At 61.3% G+C, this 18,244-nt stretch overlaps 1 protein-coding gene across 5 annotated transcripts in view; it reads left to right on the top strand.

The window, feature by feature from the left end:
- Nucleotides 1-18,244, top strand: part of SPEG (striated muscle enriched protein kinase) — a 30,562-nt gene that overhangs the window by 10,829 nt on the left and 1,489 nt on the right. For 3 of the 5 annotated variants that reach the window (XM_033064159.2, XM_033064157.2, XM_033064156.2), the window contains exons 9-42: nucleotides 1,209-1,420; nucleotides 1,690-1,778; nucleotides 1,976-2,157; nucleotides 4,236-4,496; nucleotides 5,742-5,900; nucleotides 6,037-6,226; nucleotides 6,378-6,607; nucleotides 6,787-6,906; nucleotides 7,306-7,410; nucleotides 7,513-7,719; nucleotides 7,845-7,968; nucleotides 8,327-8,499; nucleotides 9,103-9,215; nucleotides 9,394-9,562; nucleotides 9,645-9,738; nucleotides 10,072-10,272; nucleotides 10,419-10,479; nucleotides 10,643-10,720; nucleotides 10,880-11,052; nucleotides 11,163-11,189; nucleotides 11,504-11,656; nucleotides 11,868-11,910; nucleotides 12,005-12,073; nucleotides 12,202-14,374; nucleotides 14,498-14,650; nucleotides 14,724-14,840; nucleotides 14,921-15,088; nucleotides 15,337-15,459; nucleotides 15,651-15,815; nucleotides 15,981-16,659; nucleotides 16,742-16,981; nucleotides 17,054-17,277; nucleotides 17,709-17,784; nucleotides 18,040-18,189. In XM_033064159.2, the coding sequence (XP_032920050.1) occupies nucleotides 1,209-1,420; nucleotides 1,690-1,778; nucleotides 1,976-2,157; nucleotides 4,236-4,496; nucleotides 5,742-5,900; nucleotides 6,037-6,226; nucleotides 6,378-6,607; nucleotides 6,787-6,906; nucleotides 7,306-7,410; nucleotides 7,513-7,719; nucleotides 7,845-7,968; nucleotides 8,327-8,499; nucleotides 9,103-9,215; nucleotides 9,394-9,562; nucleotides 9,645-9,738; nucleotides 10,072-10,272; nucleotides 10,419-10,479; nucleotides 10,643-10,720; nucleotides 10,880-11,052; nucleotides 11,163-11,189; nucleotides 11,504-11,656; nucleotides 11,868-11,910; nucleotides 12,005-12,073; nucleotides 12,202-14,374; nucleotides 14,498-14,650; nucleotides 14,724-14,840; nucleotides 14,921-15,088; nucleotides 15,337-15,459; nucleotides 15,651-15,815; nucleotides 15,981-16,659; nucleotides 16,742-16,981; nucleotides 17,054-17,277; nucleotides 17,709-17,784; nucleotides 18,040-18,189 (7,501 nt within the window). The remainder of the gene's footprint in view (nucleotides 1-1,208; nucleotides 1,421-1,689; nucleotides 1,779-1,975; nucleotides 2,158-4,235; nucleotides 4,497-5,741; nucleotides 5,901-6,036; nucleotides 6,227-6,377; nucleotides 6,608-6,786; nucleotides 6,907-7,305; nucleotides 7,411-7,512; nucleotides 7,720-7,844; nucleotides 7,969-8,326; nucleotides 8,500-9,102; nucleotides 9,216-9,393; nucleotides 9,563-9,644; nucleotides 9,739-10,071; nucleotides 10,273-10,418; nucleotides 10,480-10,642; nucleotides 10,721-10,879; nucleotides 11,053-11,162; nucleotides 11,190-11,503; nucleotides 11,657-11,867; nucleotides 11,911-12,004; nucleotides 12,074-12,201; nucleotides 14,375-14,497; nucleotides 14,651-14,723; nucleotides 14,841-14,920; nucleotides 15,089-15,336; nucleotides 15,460-15,650; nucleotides 15,816-15,980; nucleotides 16,660-16,741; nucleotides 16,982-17,053; nucleotides 17,278-17,708; nucleotides 17,785-18,039; nucleotides 18,190-18,244) is intronic. The other 2 variants (XM_033064160.2, XM_033064158.2) reach the window with 1 other exon arrangement.

Raw genomic sequence — 18,244 nt, 5'->3', positions numbered from 1 at the left:
CTCTACGCTGCTAGCCGCGGGGAGACCCCCGCCCCACCAACTATTAGCTGTGGGGATACCCTGCCTCCCCAACAAGCTGCCAGCCGGGGAGAACCCCACCGGACCCCCACGCCGCTGGCCATGGGGGTACCCAGACCGCTGCAGCCCCAAAACTCTCCCCATTACAACAGAGTGTCTCTGGGCGGCAGGCAGAGGCTCAGAGCTGCCCCGAGGGCTGGAAGTGCCCAAAACTTCCCCGCTCCGTGGTTAGGCGGGACAGTACATCCAGGGTCAGCCACGGCCGGGCAGGCCAGACCGGGCACAGCGGTGGGGGGCCGGGAAGGGCCCCCGCAGACCCCAGCCCGCCGCGGGCCCTCCCCCGAGCTGCTGGCCCAGCCCCGGGGGCCGGCCGGCGCTGGGGCGGGCTCAGCGGGCCGGCGGCGCTGCGAGCTGGTGGCGCCCGGCACCGGCAGCGTCGCGGGCACCGACGGCGGCTCGGCGGAGTGTCGCGGGTCGGTCGCGGGGCTGCCGTGGCCCCGGTGAGTGCGGGGTGCTTCGGGGGGTTGCGGATAGGGGGAGGTCGGGCTCAGGCTCCCAGCTCTCCGCTAGAAGCTGCCCGCGGGCATGACGGAGGCGCGGGGACAGCCCTTGCCCAGTACCGGGCAGGCCGCCCGCCTCCCGCGGCACGGGGCAGGGAGCTGGAGAGCCCGGCGGTCGGGCTGAGGGGGCCGGTATCCCCATGGTGGCGACCGGGCTCTGTCAGTCCCCCGTGCCGCTCGCCGCTCCCCATCCCGTCCCCCGCCGCCCCCTGTATCCCGCACCCCGCGAGTCCCCCAGTGCGGCCCCCGATGGCGCGGACCGGCGGGCGGGCGGGCTGCAGGGGGGAGCGCAGCTGCCAATGTCACCTTCAGCCGTGCCGGCCCGGGCAGGGACAGCCATCCCGGGAATCCGGGCGGCTTAAGGATGGGAGCGCGGGCTGCTGCGTAAGAGCCACTTGAGCCCTGCTGTCGCCTTGCGGAATATCGCGTCCCCTTATCATCCCGCGGCGTGCTGCTCACCCCCTCCCCCGGCACGGCCGCGCACCCCTTCGCTGCCGGCCATTGCCGAGCCGGGATGTGCTGCGGGGTGGGTGTCCACCCCTGTAATGCAGGGTGGTGGAAAGGGGTGCCCTAACCCGCCTGCCCGGCTCCGGTTGCTGCCAGCTCCTTATCCAGCCTCTTCTGTGCTAGCACCCGTTGTGGAGCGGCATGGGAACTTGCCCCCCGCCATCGGCCAGGCCAGTCCCATCACATCGGACGAGGAGTATCTGAGCCCCCTGGAAGAGTTCCCCGAGTCCGGCACCCCCCAGCACCGACCCGCCATGAAGTTGCAGCCAAGAGCCGAGCATGGGACTGCCCGCGGTTCCCCAGAGACCACCTTCAAGGCTTCACCCACCTTTGAGGTGAGATAACAAATCCCCCAGGACCTGGTAGAGGGGTACAGTGCCCTGTGACTGTGGTGCTGTGATCCTTCGTGCCAGGAGGTGCTAGGTCAGGTCTTCTACCCCTTGATCTGATGTGGGGTCCTCCCAGCACCTGGGCAGGCTCCACTCGACCAGCTTCCCTGGTACTCCTGTTGTGACAGGGGACAGACAGCCCTGGGTGCAGTGGTGGGGGTGCATGGTCCTGTGTGCAGATGGTGCTTGCTGCTCTCTGACCCCTCTCTCCCCAGGTATCCTTGTCAGACCAGTCGGTGCTGGAGGGGCAGGATGTTAGCATGAGTGTTCGTGTCCGTGGGGAGCCCAAGCCCATCATTTACTGGTGAGTCCTGCTGCTCCCTGGGATCACAGCTGGGCAGAAAAGGAGTGGGTAGGCACAGTGACCTCTCCATTTGGGGATGGTTAACATGAAGCTCTCATCCTCAGCAGGGAGTATTGGAGAAGGTTTTATTTGGGGACAGCCAGGCTGGGTGTGCCAGGCCAGGTATGACCATGATGTTCTGCCTCTGTCTGGAGCAGGCTGAGAAATAGGCAGCCAGTGAAGTATGGCCGCCGGCACCATGTGGAGGAGGCAGAGGGAGTGCGGGGGCTCTTCACGCTGCACATCCTGGCAGCAGAGCACACTGACACCGGCTTCTACACCTGCAAGGCCGTCAACGAATATGGCACCAAGCAGTGTGAGGCCAAGCTGGAGGTCAGAGGTAAAATCCCCTGAGTATGTCACCCAAGAACTTGAGAGGCCAGCTGGCTCTAGTGCCCTGCATGAGCTGTGGGGAAGGGGCCACTGCAGACCCTCCCCTGGAGGTGTGACATAAAAAGGGGACAAGGCAGCCCACCTATGGTGGCCCAGGCACAGAACAGGAAAGTGGAGCTGCGTGCCTGGGGCTGTCCGCAGAGGCTGGTCCTGCAGCAGAAGGCAGGCTGCCTTGCTGTCTCATCCAGATATGCAGCCCTGGGTCCCCCCAATTGCCTGATGTTCCAGAGCCCCACTGATCTGACCCAGACCCAACTGCTTCTCACAGCCCAACTTTACCCCACATCCCCCACACACCCGCTTATGGGGTGAAGTGCTGCCCCTGGCTGACCAGGGAGGGCTTTTGGCCTTGGAGGCTCTGTAGGAAACCTGTCCTCATGCCCTGCAGCTTGCTCCCTCCTTGTCCCAGGCTGCCTGCAAGCTCTGTGCCAGGCACAGGGCAACTTGCAGGGGTCCCTTCCTGCCCATTTCCAGCAATGTCCCATACACATGATATTTCACTGTCCAGTCCCCTTTCCTTGCTATTGCTCCCCAGCCCTGCAGTGGTCCTCCTAGGACCCCAAAGTAAGTGTGCAGTTTTGAGGGGGTGAGGGATAGTTGGGGCTGATAGCCAGGCTCTGCCTGGTATCCCCAAGGCCAGGGAAGGGGCCTGTGGGGATGAGTGATGCTGCCTCCCTCCTCTTGCCCTTCGCTGTGTGTGCCCTGCTCTCCCAAGCCCTCCCTGCTGATGGCTGCCTGAGCCCCCCTGAGCTGTGCCGATCCCACCCCGGCCTTGGCTGCACTGCTTGTACGCTGCCGGGATTATGCTCCCAGCCTACAGCAAAGCGCGGCGGCACGGGGGTGGGAGCGGAAGCTGTCCCAGTGTCCCACGACTGGCAGGAGCTGGGCTGCAGGGGTGATGGCCTTACCCCAGCCCCTCCTGGGGGGCTCAGCAGATGGCTCCATGCCTTGTTGCCCACTTGCACCCCTCGTGCCGGCGCTGGCATGTGTGTCCGTGCCGGTCCCGTCGCTGCTGCACTAACCCTTCTGCTTGCTGATTGCGGTTTTTGTCTGTACGCAGGGGGAGTACGATAAGGGGGTGCATCTCTCAGAGCCACAGCTGCGGGGCTCTTAGTTGGACACCTCTTAGGCAGTGGACCTCACCTTGTGTTATTACCTCCTTCTCCATCCGCCGCCTCGTCCTGGATGCACCGCGGGGACGCGCGGGCCCTCGACTGCGGGCAGGGGCTCGCCAGATGGCCGGGGCAGGCGTAACTGAGGCGGGGCGGGGGAAGCAGCAGGGGAGCAGCAGGTGCCCCCTCAGCCGGGCCAGGGTGCCCATATGATGCTGTCTTGTCTCTTGCTCCATCCGTTTGTCCCTGTCTGCGTGTTCTGCTGCCTCTCTCTTGCTGCCCAGGGAAAGGGAGCAGGGAGCTGAGCCCACGGTTGCCGCCGTGCCGGCCAGGACTGTAGGGAAGGGGCTGCAGTGTGGTGGCAGCTCTGTGACAGTCACCTTGGAGCACGGGAGACAGGAGACCCCAGGAACCCAAAGGGGAACACCCTGAGTGAGGTGCAGGGGGGAGGGAGAGCATTGGCCCCTTTGGCTCCATGATGGCCACTCAGGCCCCAGCTTGGCCACCAAGACATGCCCCTTGTAGCCCCAGGGCTTGGGTCCCTCAGGAGCATCCCCTGGCTGTGGGGCTCTTCTGCCCAGGGAGGGGGCTTGATGGGGGGGCGGGCTGCGAGGCCATGACCCTTTTTTTTTGTAGCTCTAATAAAATCTGTTTGGTAAAGCGCTGTGTGGTGTGTTCCTGGCACGGACACCTCCCCTCACCCCCAGCCCCCTCCCTGGCTCAGCTTTCCACATCTCGCCTCCCATCCCACCCTTCCCTGCTGCACTCCCTGCCCGCTGCACCAGGCCCCCTCCCTGCATGAACCACTGCCCTGCATGTACTCCCATCCATCCCTGCTTCCTCTCATGGTTGCTTTTCAGTTGCTGAGATGCATCTCTCTCTTTCTTTCTCTCTTTCCCCCCTCCCCGGGCAGCTCGCCCCGAGTGCCAGTCCCTGGCCATCGTGGTTCCCCTGCAGGACTTGGTGGTCGGGGCGGGGGAGCTGGCGGTGTTTGAGTGCATGGTGGCCGGCCCGCCAGACATGGACGTAGACTGGCTGTCCCGGGGCCGGCTGCTCCAGCCTGCCCTGCTCAAATGCAAGATGCATTTTGATGGGCGCAAGTGCAAGCTGCTGCTCACCTCTGTGCATGAAGATGACAGCGGAATCTACACCTGCAAGCTCAGCACTGCCAAAGGTAAGCGGTAACCATGCAGCTTCCCCAGGGGGATTCTTGCTCAGGGCTTGGTCCTAGTGGGGGTGGATTGACCCCCCTGCCCTGGGCTCAGGGTCCTTATCCCCAGGGATGCAGCTGTGAGTGCTGGAGGTGGGGTACAAGGGGACAGGGCTATGGGGAGTTGTTGATGCCCCAGGCACTGGGAAGATTTCTTAGGGAAAATCTTGTGTGCATCAGTTCTTGGGCTCCAGCACCCTTAGCCCTGTACCTCTGTCCCACCCCACTCCACTCAGCTCCTCTGCCAGCATGAATGTGACTCCCTGAAACACAGGAAGATGCATTTGCTCCATGGCTGCAGCAGGTGGATGCAGGCCTGGACTCCAGCTGTCCCTGTCCCCCAGCTTCAGAGCTTCTGGGCACCCTGCTCCAGTACTGATGTGCCTCTGCTGGCTTGGGAGTTGGTGGGGAAATGGGCAGGGAGTCAGGGCTTCCCCACCAAACTATCACTGGTGGCAGCTTAGCAAAATTTGCATGGGCCTCTCTCCCATGGCTCTGACACACCTGTGTGTGTGCATGCTGTCCACAGCTCTGTCCCACACAGAATCCACCCTCCTGCCCACAAAGGCAGCAGGGCTGGGGCAGGTGGTGGGGTTGCAGGGAGAAACAGCATTCCCTGCACCCTGCAGCTGGTCCCTGTGAAATCTGTCATGAAGGAGGCTGTATGCCTGTGGGGCTGTGAAGGTAGCAGCAGTCTGGGGAGGTGAGGGTGTGCCTGAGAATGGTGTTGCCCATCCTTACCCAGGACGGGTGACAACACTGTCATTGAAAAGTGGTCCCTGCTGGAAATCCTGTCACATGGAGCATCCAGCCTGCTCGTGTCCCCATGCTGCTCCTTGGTTGCTGCAAGTGCTGGCACTACCTGCTTAGCATCATTGCCCTGTCCCCAAGGGGATAGGCCAGCTGTGGTCTCCTACTGTATGGGGAGGACAGGGCATCCTCCCACCCCACCCTGCTGCTGGCACCTGTACTGCTGTGCCCTCAGAGCCCCAGCCCTGGGCATGGGGACCACACACACATTTGTACCCCACTGCCCTGCACAGGGGCAGAACCCGGAACCCCACAGGCCTGGGCTCAGCCCCCACCGTGTATGGAGTGTGCTCACCCACACTGGTTGCTGGGCTGCATCTGGGGGGTGGGTCACAGGCTGCCTCCTGCCCTGCACAGGCATGTGCTGTGGGCACTCACCAGTGCCCACTCTCCGCGCAGATGAGCTGACCTGCAGTGCCCGGCTGACGGTGCAGCCCTCTGTGCAGCCGCTCTTCACCCGCAAGTTGGAGGATGTGGATGTGGTGGAAGGGCGGACAGCGCGTTTTGTCTGCATGATCAGTGGGACTCCCCCTCCGACAGTTACCTGGACTCACTTTGGTAACCCCCAGGCTCAGAGAGCTTGCCAAGAGCCCTGCAGGGAGACCTCATCTCCTTGGGGGCTGCACCCAAAGGCTACACCTGGCTGGGACTGGAGGGGATGCTGCTGCTGATGCTGGTGTGTGTCTCTGCACAGGCCTGCCAGTGCAGGAGGGGGAGAACGTGAGGATTCAGCAGGATGGAGGGCTGCACTCATTGGTCATTGTGCACGTGGGCAGTGAAGATGAAGGGCAGTACAAGGCAACTGCCAGGAACACCCATGGCCAGGTGGAGTGTTCTGCCGAGCTCTATGTGGAGGAGCCACGGCCATCTGCAGCTTCCCAGATGTAAGAGCTGGATGGTCACTGGAATTTGCTTCCCCCTGCTTGCTCCCCTCTGGGCCTTGGCATACAACAGGCTTAGGCAGAGCCTAGGGCTGGGGCTGAGCTGGGGGCACTGCACCATGCTCCCATCATGAGCATGTGTGGGCTCTTGCAGATCTAAGCTGGAGAAGATGCCATCCATCCCAGAGGAGCCAGAGCAGGTGGAGACAGAGACAGAATGCTTCACCATGCCTGATTTCCTGAAGCCACTGCACAACCTGGACGTGGTGGAATCGAAGGAGGCCGTGCTGGAGTGCCAGGTGGCCGGGATGCCCTATCCCTCCATCACCTGGTACCACAATGGCTCCCGAATTGACAGCACTGATGACCGCAAGATGATGCAATGTAGGACTCCTCGTTGCCTTCCCCACCCCCTGGGGTCCCTCTACATGGGGTGGGAGAAGGGGGAACACCCTTGGAGGAGGCATCACCCCCAAGACCTTTACACCCCATGAGGCAGGAAGGGGAACTCTGTGCTGCTTTAGCTGGTGGGGTCTTACTTGTGTCCCCCTGTTCTCCATCAGATAAAGACATCCATCGTCTGGTATTCACGGCTGTCAGCCACGCACATGCTGGCGTCTACAAAAGTGTCATTGCCAACAAAGTGGGGAAGGCCACATGCTATGCACACCTCTATGTCACCGGTAAGCAGCAGCAGACACAACTTGGGATGTGTGGCCGCTCACAGCCACCCAGCCAGACTGTGCCCCAGGATTGTTGCTAGGTCCCAGGGAAATAGGATCACAGGGCAGTTTAGGTTGGAGAGGTCCTTAGGAGGTCTCTAGCCCAACCTAAAAGTGGGGCCAGCAGTGCAGTTCTCATCTTGTGGGATCAGGACCCATCCCTGGACCACTAGGTCATGCGTGAAGCTTGCTGGCAGTACCAGTCCCACAGGGGCTGGCAGGCTGAGCCCCCACCAGGAAACCAGAAAGAACTGTTTGCCTCATCCATCCTTTAGCCAGTGTCTCCCAGAGCATGAGGCAGATGCCCTGATGAGCTGGGGCAGTGGCTATGCTTATATCCCTGCCCACTTCCTCATGCAGATGTGGTGCCAACCCCCCCAGACGGGCCCCCCACTGTGGCCTCAGTGACTGGAAGAGCCATCACACTGACCTGGAACAAGCCCAAGTGGCTGGATGCTGCCATAGGTAAGGGGGCAGAGTATGGGCAGGAAGATGGCAGGGGGTGGGCAATGCCATGATGGTGTAGCTGCGTGCCAGAGGCTCTGCACTGACCCTCTCCTCTTGCAGACCCCAACTCAGTGACCTATGTGGTGCAAATGCAAGTGCTGGGCACAATGCAGTGGGTGGTGCTGGTGACTGGTGTGCAGGACACCACCTACACAGTGCACAGGCTGACCAAGGGTGCCCAGTACCTCTTCCGTGTCATCACTGCCACTCCCAAGACCAACAGCAAGCCCTCCCCGCCTGTGGGGCCCGTGCAGCTCCTGGACCGGGGTGAGAAGGGCAGTGGAGAGGGATTGGGTAGCTGGGGTAGAGGTCTCTGCCCCTTGTGGGGTGGTAAGCTGCCCAGGGCTGGGTGGCATGGAGTGGGCAGGGGGTGGTGAAAATGCACTTGGCAGGTCCCTACCTGGAGGAGGCCCCAGTGATCCTGGACAAGCCAGATGTGGTGTATGTGGTAGAAGGCCAGCCAGCCTCCATCACCATCACCATCAACCATGTGGAGGCCACTGTCACCTGGAAGAGGTAGGACATGGCACTGTGCCTTGCTGCCTACCCCTTCTTTATGCACCCCACAGGATGCATATAGGACTTCCACCTCTCCATGCAGCCCACTGTGTGGCGGGGAGGGGAGCTCCTTCCCTGGGGCCGGTCTGGGTGTGCACACAAGGGCTCTGAAGAGTTGTGGGGTGCTATCTGTGGGGTGTCAAAGGGCAAGCGCCATTGAGGAGGCAGAGCGAGCAACAGGATATGAGTGTTTTGTGGGGGCTGCAGGGTAGTAACTATGGGTAAGGAGGTGGTCATGGGGCTGTGGGGCAGGATCTATCAGTGGGGCAGTGGGTCTGCCTGTGGAGCTGTGATGTAACAGCTGGTGTGCCTGCAGGGGCGGGCAGGTGCTGGGGGAACTGGAAGGCACGTGTGAGATGATGATGCCAGACGACGACCAGCACTGCCTGCGGCTGCTGCGTGTGGGCCGGGGGGCTGGGGGGCTGCTGGCCTGTGAGGTGAGCAACCGCCACGGCACTGCCCAGTGCACCCTCCGCCTCTGCCTCGCAGGTAGGTGCCCCTGCACTGGGGGGCCATGTCCCTCTGCTGGGGGGTGGCATCACTCTATCGTGCTCCAAGCCTGCATGCTGGGGAGGGGGGAGGAGGGCAGACATTGCCCTGCAGGGTGACATTGTCCCATGGTGCCCCATGCCCATGTGCCATGGGGGCACTGCCCCATAGCATGACGCTACTCCTCACACTCATATGTTGTGGGTTTGCCACTCTATAGGGTGGCAATCATGGGGATGAAAACCATGAACCATGTGTTGGCACTGCTGCCCCGTGTCTCATACCCATGTCTTACCTGGGCAGAGGTGTCCCATGTGTCACATGACTGTGCACATGGGGAGGCAGTACCTCATGGTGTCCCTTAGCAATACACCATGAGTGGCACTGTCCCACAGTGCCCCACTCCAATGGGAATTGCCACATGCTGCTGCAGATTCCATTGGTGGTTTACCCTGTAGAGGCATCCCACTTCCACGTGCATTGGAGTGGCACTGTCCCATGTCACTCCATGCTCCTACCCCTACTTGCAGTGCTTCGCAGCTGTACGCTCCGTGCCAGTGGCAGGGGGCTGACACTGCCCCATGGTGCCCCATCTCTTGGCAGAGGCACCACGTTTTGAGTCCATCATGGAGGACATCGATGCCCAGGAAGGGGAGACACCACGATTCGCTGTGGTGGTGGAGGGGAAACCACTACCAGACATCATGTGGTACAAGGTGGGCGGGGAGCCCCCAACCCCTTCCTGAACCATATTCCCACCAGACCCGCACACTTCACTGCCTCACCTGGGTTGCTGCACTGGTGGATGTGTCCTATGCCCTACCCATGGGGAAAGGGTGGTGGGACTTGGTCAGTGATGGGACAGGACACCTCCAATACCCCTGCCACCCTCAGGACGGGGAGCTGCTGGAGGAGAGCAGCCACCTGAGCTTCGTGTATGAGGACAACGAGTGCTCGCTGGTGGTGCTGGGTGCTGCTGAACCTGACAGTGGCGTCTACACCTGCACAGCCAAGAACCTGGCTGGGGAGGTGTCCTGCAAAGCAGAGCTGGTGGTGAGGACAGGTATGGCTGACTGGCTCCCCAGCGCCTCAGGGTAGAGCCTGGTGTCTGACTTGCCCCTTGCCAGCGCCTTTCCTTCTCCCAGCCCAGCCCACTGCTGATGCCGCCATGGAGGAGGATGCACTGCACAAGGCACGACGCCTGACCGACTACTACGATGTGCACGAGGAGATTGGGAGGTAGGTGGCTGCTGGCATGATGGGGCATCCTGAGCACTGCAGAGACTGGGGTACTGGAGCCAGGCTGCACCCTGGGGCTCTGACATAGGGGACTAAGCTCCATTGTATACCAGATCCTGGTGTGCTGGGGCTCCTCTCAGCTGTCAATGGATGCTCCTGTGCCAACTTAGGGTGGGGACCTGGCATGGTGAGAGAAAAGCCAGGCTTGGGATCTCTGTGACCAGTGCAAGCAGCTTCCTGCAGAGTGGGTGCCTGTGCCAGCTGCTCAGGGAAGGGGGAGGTCTCCAGCTCACCACCTTCTTATCCTCCCTTATCCCTACTGCTGAATTGCAGGGGAGCTTTCTCCTATCTGCGGAGGGTAACAGAGAAGAGCACCCGGCTGGACTTCGCTGCCAAGTTCATCCCTGGGAGGACCAAGGCCAAGCAGTCGGCGCGGCGGGAGCTGCACATTCTCTCTCAGCTGGACCACGAGCGCATCGTCTTCTTCCATGATGCCTTTGAGAAGAAGAACGCCGTCATCATGGTCATGGAGCTGTATCCTTTGGGCACTGCTCCATGGAGGCACAGCACGGGAGGAGGGGAGGCTTTTGCGGGGAACAGGTGGGCAGAGTGGGTGCAGAGGAGCTGGGTGTGGGGCACAATGGAGCATGGAATTTCTATGCTCCTTGACTAGAGCCCAGCTGCTCTGAAGAGGAGCTGCTGGACAGAATGGTGAGGAAGCCCTCAGTGTGTGAGTCGGAGGTGAGTGAACGCTGTGGGAGCAAAGTGATGTTGAAGGGAGGGATCCTGGGGACAGTGGGGTCTGTTAACCTAGATATGTGCCGTGCTCATTGTATCAGGCTGCTAAGGGGGCCACAGCCCACATTCTCCAGGCTGCCCACTCTCCTCACTCCATCTCTTACAGGTCCGGTCGTACATGCGGCAAGTCCTGGAAGGGATCTGCTACCTGCACCAGCACAGTGTCCTGCACCTGGACATCAAAGTGAGTGCAGGCTTTTACAGACTTGTCCTGCCTGGTGCCTCCAGTGAAGGGCTTCTGGTGCACTGGGTGGGGAGTGGTCCTGCTGGCAGGGAATATTCATTCCCTGGAGAAAGCCCCTGCCTCCTGCCAAGCTCCCCTCTGCTCTGCACTGTCCTGTAGCCAGAAAACCTCCTGATGGCAGATTTGAGCAGCGAGCAGATCCGGATCTGTGACTTTGGCAATGCACAAGAGCTGACGTCTGAGGAGCCACAGTACTGCAAGTATGGCACCCCTGAGTTCGTGGGTCCTGAGATTGTCAACCAGACCCCTGTCTCCAGCGTCACTGACATCTGGTAAGGGTGGCCCTTGAGTGGTTGGTGGGTTCCCTCCTGTGCCAGGAGAGACTGGGCACCCTGGAGGGCTTGTGATGTGCAGTAACTGTGCTCTCCTCTCCTCTCTGCAGGCCTGTGGGGGTTATTGCATACCTCTGGTAAGTGCCCTGGTGTGTCTTCACGGAAGGGACACCCTATCCACCCCCTCATCAGTTCCAGAGCTGAGGCTGTGACCATGCACATGACCCCTTCCAGACTCAGCCTCCTTCTCAGCTGCTCCTGCCTCTGCCCGCCCCATAGTACCAGGGCTGAGGTCTGAGGTCCTGTCCTCAGTCTTCTGTAATTGCCATGCCGTTTCCCATGTCTCCATGACCCCAGAGATGGGGTCTGGAGTTCTGTCCGCAGTTCTGTGTATTTGCTGTGCTATTTTTCATGGCCTCAGGGCTCAGTGACTGTGTGTCCTCCTTGGCAGCCTGACAGGGATCTCCCCCTTTGTGGGGGAGAATGACAAGACAACGCTGATGAACATCCGCAACTACAATGTGGCATTTGAGGAGAAGATGTTCCAGGGGCTCACCCGGGAAGCCAAGGGCTTTGTCATCAAAGTGCTGGTCAATGACAAGCTGTGAGTACTGCAAGGTCCCCTTCCCTATCCCTTGCCCCTTCACCATGATCTTTGCGCTCAAGGGAGGGTGGAGACCCCCATGCATCGGGATGCCCAAGGGCAAGGCTAGCTGCATGGCTCTGCTGGGGTGCAGCCAGAACTTCCTGCCCTTTTTCCCTTGGCCAAAGCCCCTGAGCCTGGGTGGTTCTGACCTAGTGGTGTTGGTTCACAGGAGACCCAATGCAGAACAGACCCTGGAGCATCCCTGGTTCAAGGTGAGCCTGGGCTCAGACCCAATGCCAAGATTCCACAGGGTTCCCTGAGCCTGTTGCAGGCTTCAAGGGACATCGTTGTTCCCTCACCCCACAGACATTGGCCAAGGGGAAGGTCATCAGCACCGACCACCTCAAGCTCTTCATCTCCCGTCGTAAATGGCAGGTGAAGGCAGGGGCTGGGGAGGGAGGGGGCAGGTGGGATTGTGACGGGCAAGATGAGGGGATGTGTAATGGCAGGATGATGCCATGCTATGCATCTGGACCTGATCCAGCCCTCTCTGCTGGCTGCAGCGCTCACAGATCAGCTACAAGTGCAACATGGTGCTGCGGCCAATCCCAGAGCTGCTGGAGGACACATCCAACCACCTCTCCATCGCCGTGCCCCGGCATCTCAAGGAGTCACCAGCACTGTCATCCTCCTCAGACTCAGATGACCTGGACGAGCTGCCCTTCATCCCCATGCCACACCAAGTGGAGTTCTCTGGCTCCCGCATGTCACTCAATGAGATCCCCACAGATGATGAGACCATTGGGATATCTGAGGGTTTGCAGCCAGAGGGGGATTCCTCAGCCATGGAGTGGCAGAGCCAGGGTACTGGGAAGCCCGGAGTGGCCCTGGGGAAGCGGCCAAGGAGTGCTGGGCCACGGCGACCATGTGCAGAGGTGGAGGCACCTGGCTCCTCTGATGAGGAAGCCCCCGAAGCCCAGAAGCGGCCAGAGTATCCTCGCAAAGCCATGAGGAAGGGTTCCAGCCTGGAGTCCCCAGGGAGTGCCCGCCGGGGAGAGCTGAAGAGGGGCAGCTCTGCTGACAGTGCCCTGCTGCTCCAACAGCTCCCAGGGACTGAGGAGGGGGCTGAGGTCGCCCGGGACCCCCGTCGGGCCCTGGCCAAGGCAGCCTCCATGGAGCTGCCAAGGCGGAAGGTGGTCTGGGGGGAGGATGATCATGCCCAGCGCCTGGAACTGATGCGCCAGCGGCTGCTGCGGGGCAGCTCTGGTGACAGCAAGGTCAGTGGCCTGCGGGGTCCCCTCCTGGAGACCCTGGGCGTCAGCCCTGATAAGAAAGTCTCACGGTCAGCACGGCTGGAGGCACCAGCAGTGCCACGGCTGGTGCGGGCAGCCTCCAGTGAAGCCACCTCACCACGCCTCCTCCCCACTGAGAGCCGGCTGCAGAAGAGCAGCTCCTTCAGCCATGGAGACGCTGAGCCTGTTGTCCGGCACCGACGCTCCGGCGCGCCCCTGGAGATCCCAGTGGCCTGTCTGGAGGCCCAACGGCTCAAGGAGTCCCCATCTCTCTCTGCCCTCTCTGATGCTCGGCCCACAGTGCCACCAGACACCCCAAGCACACCAACACCCCCTCCAGCAGAGATTACTGCTCCCCAGGCCCCCCCTGCAAAGGCTACCTCAGGGAGGAGGCGCATCCCCGAGGAATGTGGCCCACCTGCCACCGCCACAGGGAAGAAGCCCACGGAGAGGGGACAGGAAGAAAAGACACCCACCAAGGCTGCTGGAGCCAGTGGGGAGGGGGCTGCCAGGACAGGAGCTCCCACCCCACCAAAGTCCACAACCCCTGTTCCACAAACCCACATAAAGTCTTCCTATGCCAAGATGATGCAAGCCATGGGAGCCATTCAAGGTGGGGAGCCAGCCACCGAGGAGTCTTCACCAACAACCAGTGAGCCCCCCCCAAACATCAAGGAGACCCCACCAGCCAGCCCTGCAAAGCCCCCTACACCAGCACCAGCATCGAGGAAGGAGGTGAAACCCACTGGCTCCTCCAGCTCCTTGGTCATCCAGGACATCGATTCGGAGGAGGTCTTTGAGGCCAAGTTCAAACGGGGCCGTGAATCATCCCTCACCCGGGGGCTGAAGCTCCTCACCCGCTCCCGCTCCGAGGACCGGCACCTGGCCGGCCCGCCAGCCTCTGACGAGGGCATCTACCGTCCTACACCAGCCGGCGTGCCCCTGGAGCTGCGCAGGGACCGGCCCACCGGGCTGGCAGCCAAGTCCAAGTCGGTGCAGGACCTGCATGAGGTGGAGAAGGATGGGGGCTTCTTCCGGAGGATGTCCATACTTCTCAAGCGGACCCCGCCTGCTGAGAGGAAGAAGGGCATGGGGGAGGACGGAGGCAGTGAGACCCCATCTGGTGGGCGCCGCTTCTCCTGGAGCATGGCTCTGGCCAACTCCAGGGAGCGGAGGGACTCAGAGAGCCTCAAGTCAGAGCCAGGGGGCGGTGGGGAGAGCGAGTCACCGGCGGTGGCTGTGCGGAGGAAGATCAGTGCTACAATGGAGCGGGTCTCGGCGCGGCTACGCAGCGTGTCGGATGAACGGCCGGAGGGCGAGGGGCCCCGGGAGCTGCGCCGCAGCAGCTCCGAGGGGGAGAGCTTGCGACCGGGGGCCGCCCCTGCCCCTGCCCCCTCCTCTGAGTCCCTGCGCTCCGAGGCCAGCACGGGCTCCTCTACCAAAGGTGAGCGATGACGGGGGATCCCGCGGGGGACTCTGTTGGCAACACATGGCCCAGTCACTGTGGGAACGTCAGGCTTGGCCACCACGGCCTGGCCCCGCTCTCACCTGCCCTGGGTGCCCATAGGTGCGGGTGACAGTCAGAAGAGGTCCCGCTGGGAGCGCTGGGGGCTCTCCCGGGGCAAGAAGGAGAAGATGTCCTCACAGCCCAGCATCCCCTCCAGCCTTCTGCGGGAGGAGGAACTCGCCGCCGGCCGGCCACACACACCCAGTGAATCGGGTAGGTGCAGCCCCAGGACGGGATGGTTGCTGTGTATCCCCACCCAAGCCTGACCTCCCACTCTGCTTTCCAGATTTCCCCCCTGTTTTCCACATCAAGCTGAAGGACCAGGTGCTGCTGGAGGGAGAGGCGCTGACCCTCTGCTGCCTTCCCGCTGGCAGCCCAACCCCACGGATCCTCTGGATGAAAGGTGGGGGGCTGCCTGCACTGCCTCAGTGGGTGGGCTCTGACAGGGCACCGTATCATCCCGCTCCTCTTCTCCCTCTACAGACAAGAGGTCCCTGCAGCCAGACAGTGGGCTGAACGTTGTGTCCTGCAAGGACGGACGTCAGATGCTCACCATTGCCAAGGTCTCCAGGAAGGATGCAGGGCTGTACGAGTGTGCAGCCGCCAACATCCTGGGCACAGCCATCAGCTCCTGCACGCTGGCTGTGGCACGTAAGGAGGCTGGGGGAACCTCAGGAGACAGGAAGGGCACAAGTTGGGTGCATGGCTGGGGACCAGCTGAATACTTGAGTACTGCTCTCCACATCTGCAAGAGACTGGTGCTTTTGAAAGAGGACTGGCTGGTTTTGCATGAGCATTTCCAGCATCTCTGAACCCATGCATTGTTATGCCCTCTCACTACAGCAGCTCTGTTCCGCCCCTGGCTGGACACCCAGCTCACCCTGTCTGTACCCTTGCAGGGCTCCCTGGGCGGCCAGGCACCCCAGAGATCCCACAGAAGTACAAGAACACAGTGCTGGTGCTGTGGAAGCCTGCTGAGAGCAAAGCCCCCTGCACCTACACATTGGAGCGCAGACTGGATGGTATGTGGTGCTGCCTCCCATCCCCTGGGAGCCACAGCCAGGAATATGGGCTCACAGAGGGGCATCTAGCCAGGACAAAAGTGCCCAATGTCCTGGCTGTCCTCTGTGGCTTGGCAGAATCAAGGACATGGGACAGTGGGCTGCCCCTGTCCTTGGTCTGTCCTCGCCTTACCTTACTTCTGCTTTGGCAGGGGAGCATGAGTGGAAGATTGTCAGCACTGGTATCACTGACTGCTACTTCAACGTGACTGAGCTGCCACCCGGGAGCACTGCAAAGTTTCGTGTGGCCTGTGTCAACAAGGCTGGGCAGGGACCCTACAGCAACCCCTCAGTAAAGGTGCATCTTGAGGCAACAGGTGAGCAAGTCCTGTCTTGTGGGCGTGGGGTGGCCTGTGACCTCTGGGGTGCTTTGGGGATCCTTGAGTGCCACAGCATTTTCCCCCCAGGGCTTTGGGAAATGAGGTGCCACTTAAAGTCCAGTCCTAGCATACCCCCATCTGGCTCACACCTCCCTTTGCCAGCTGCAGATGCCCGAGCTGTCCCAGCCAAGGATGTTGCTGTCCCCATTCCTGAGAAGGTGGCTTCCAGCCGGTCAACCCAGACATCCGAGGAGCAGCAGGAGCCGGTAGCTGCAAAGGCCCCTCCTACCACACCGCCACGCAAGCACAAGGGAGTGGTACACAAGGCAGCTGGAGCAGAACAGGAGGGTGCCCCCACAGGGGTCCTTCCGCCCCCTGCACCCCATGAAGAGGGCGTGCCACCAGATCCTGAGCTTCCACCCAACATCACTGTCTACGTGCCCCCTGAGCTGATGTTCACCCCGCCTCGGACTGTTGCCTCTCCTCATACAGACACCTCCACTCAGGGCTCCCCTGTACCCCCCACGGACACTTCCCCCCCACCCCAGACTCTGTCTCCTTCCAAGTCCCCCACCGCTTCCCCAGTGTCAACCACGCCCAGCTCAGCCCCCACACAGTCTCCCACCCCCAACACCACACCTGCACGGAAGATGCCTCCCTACATGGTAACCTCCTTCATTTCCATGCCCCCTACATCACCCACTGCACTGGAGTCCACCACCACTCCCCCATCCTCCAAGGAGGCCCCAGCTGCTGGTGGAGTCCCAGGGGCAAAAGACAGCACAGCACTGCGGCAGGGTGTCCCCCAGAAGCCATATACCTTCTTGGATGAGAAAGCAAGGTGAGTAGAGGTAGGATGCTCTGCCAGGGGTGTTCTTGCAGCACCCCACACCAGGGATGCTGAATCCTGCCCTGTGCCGCAGAGGCCGTTTCGGGGTGATCCGGCTGTGCAAGGAGAATGCCACAGGGAAGCACTTCATGGCCAAGATTGTGCCCTATGAGGCAGAGCGGAAGCAGAGTGTGCTGCAGGAGTACGAGATCCTCAAGGCGCTGCACCATGAGCGCATCATGGCCCTGCATGAGGCGTACATCACCCCCCGCTACCTGGTGCTCATCTGCGAGAACTGTGCTGGCAAGGAGATCCTCTACAGCATTGTGGACAGGTACAGGTGGGCACAGGGCCACTGGGGACAGTTGCTGATATGGGACTACCTGCTGATGCCACTCGCCCCCAGGTTTCGCTACTCGGAGGATGACGTGGTGAGCTACGTACTGCAGCTCCTGCAGGGCCTTGAGTACCTGCACAGCCGCCGCATTGTGCACCTCGACATCAAGCCAGACAACATTATCGTCTCAGGCACAAATGCCCTCAAGATCATCGATTTTGGCAGTGCGCAGACCTACAACCCACTTGTGCTGCGGCAGCTGGGGCGGCGTGCTGGCACCCTGGAGTACATGTGTGAGTAGGGCACCAGGGGTACAGTGGCATGAGGAAGGGGACAGGGACAGGACTGGGGCATGCTTATTCCCAAAGGTGTGCATGCCTGCCTATGCTCTGGGGGACTTGGGAATGGGGAGGAACTGTGTCTTTGGGGAAGGTGGGAGGCCTTTTGGGTGCTGGGTGTGCCTGTGAATTTCTATAGCATCACTGGGGGCATGGGAGACAACTGGGGCAGTTGGGGTATCCTTGGAGGCTGGCAGGGCGCTGTCAGGGAGGGGTGTTGGAGGGTGCAGTAGTAGAGTGCTGTGGGCACTTGGCTGCTGTGGGTGTTGGAAATGCTGTGAGTGTTGGGGATCCTGGGATTTCTGTATGTGCTGGGGATACTGTGGATACCGTGTGCTGGGGCTGGTGTCTCTGTGTATATGACAGACCTGCTCCCCTGCCCACAGCGCCAGAGGTGGTGAAGGGGGACCCGGTGGGCTCCGCAGCTGATGTCTGGGGTGTTGGCGTCCTCACCTACATCATGTAAGAGAAGGGGCTGGGGGATGAGAATGTTGAAGTGTAGTCAGCCCCACCCAGGGCTCGGTGCCATGGAGGACACCAAGCTGATGGTGGGCTGAGGGATGCTGTAGCCTGGCAGACCCTTCCCAGCTGGGCATGGGGAGATGAAGACACCCTGGGAACCTGTGGCTTTTCAAACCAGGGATGGGGGGGAAGGGGGACAGCAAGTACCCTCTCACTGCTGTCCCCTCAGCCCATCCACCCCTTCCACCACCACAGGCTCAGCGGGCGGTCACCGTTCTTTGAACTGGACCCCATTGAGACAGAGAACCGCATCCTGGCAGGGCGCTTTGATGCCTTCAAGCTGTACCCCAACGTCTCGCAGACTGCTGCTATCTTCATCCGCAAGGTCCTCACTGTCCACCCCTGGTGAGTGTCCAGCCTAGCCAGGGAGGATACATGGCCCCAGACTGTGCCTGTAACT

This window comes from Catharus ustulatus, chromosome 7 (genome assembly GCF_009819885.2).
Source record: "Catharus ustulatus isolate bCatUst1 chromosome 7, bCatUst1.pri.v2, whole genome shotgun sequence".
Classification (NCBI taxonomy): domain Eukaryota; kingdom Metazoa; phylum Chordata; class Aves; order Passeriformes; family Turdidae; genus Catharus; species Catharus ustulatus.
The sequence above is the reverse complement of the archived record's forward strand: the minus strand, read 5'-3'. Positions and strand labels throughout refer to the sequence as shown.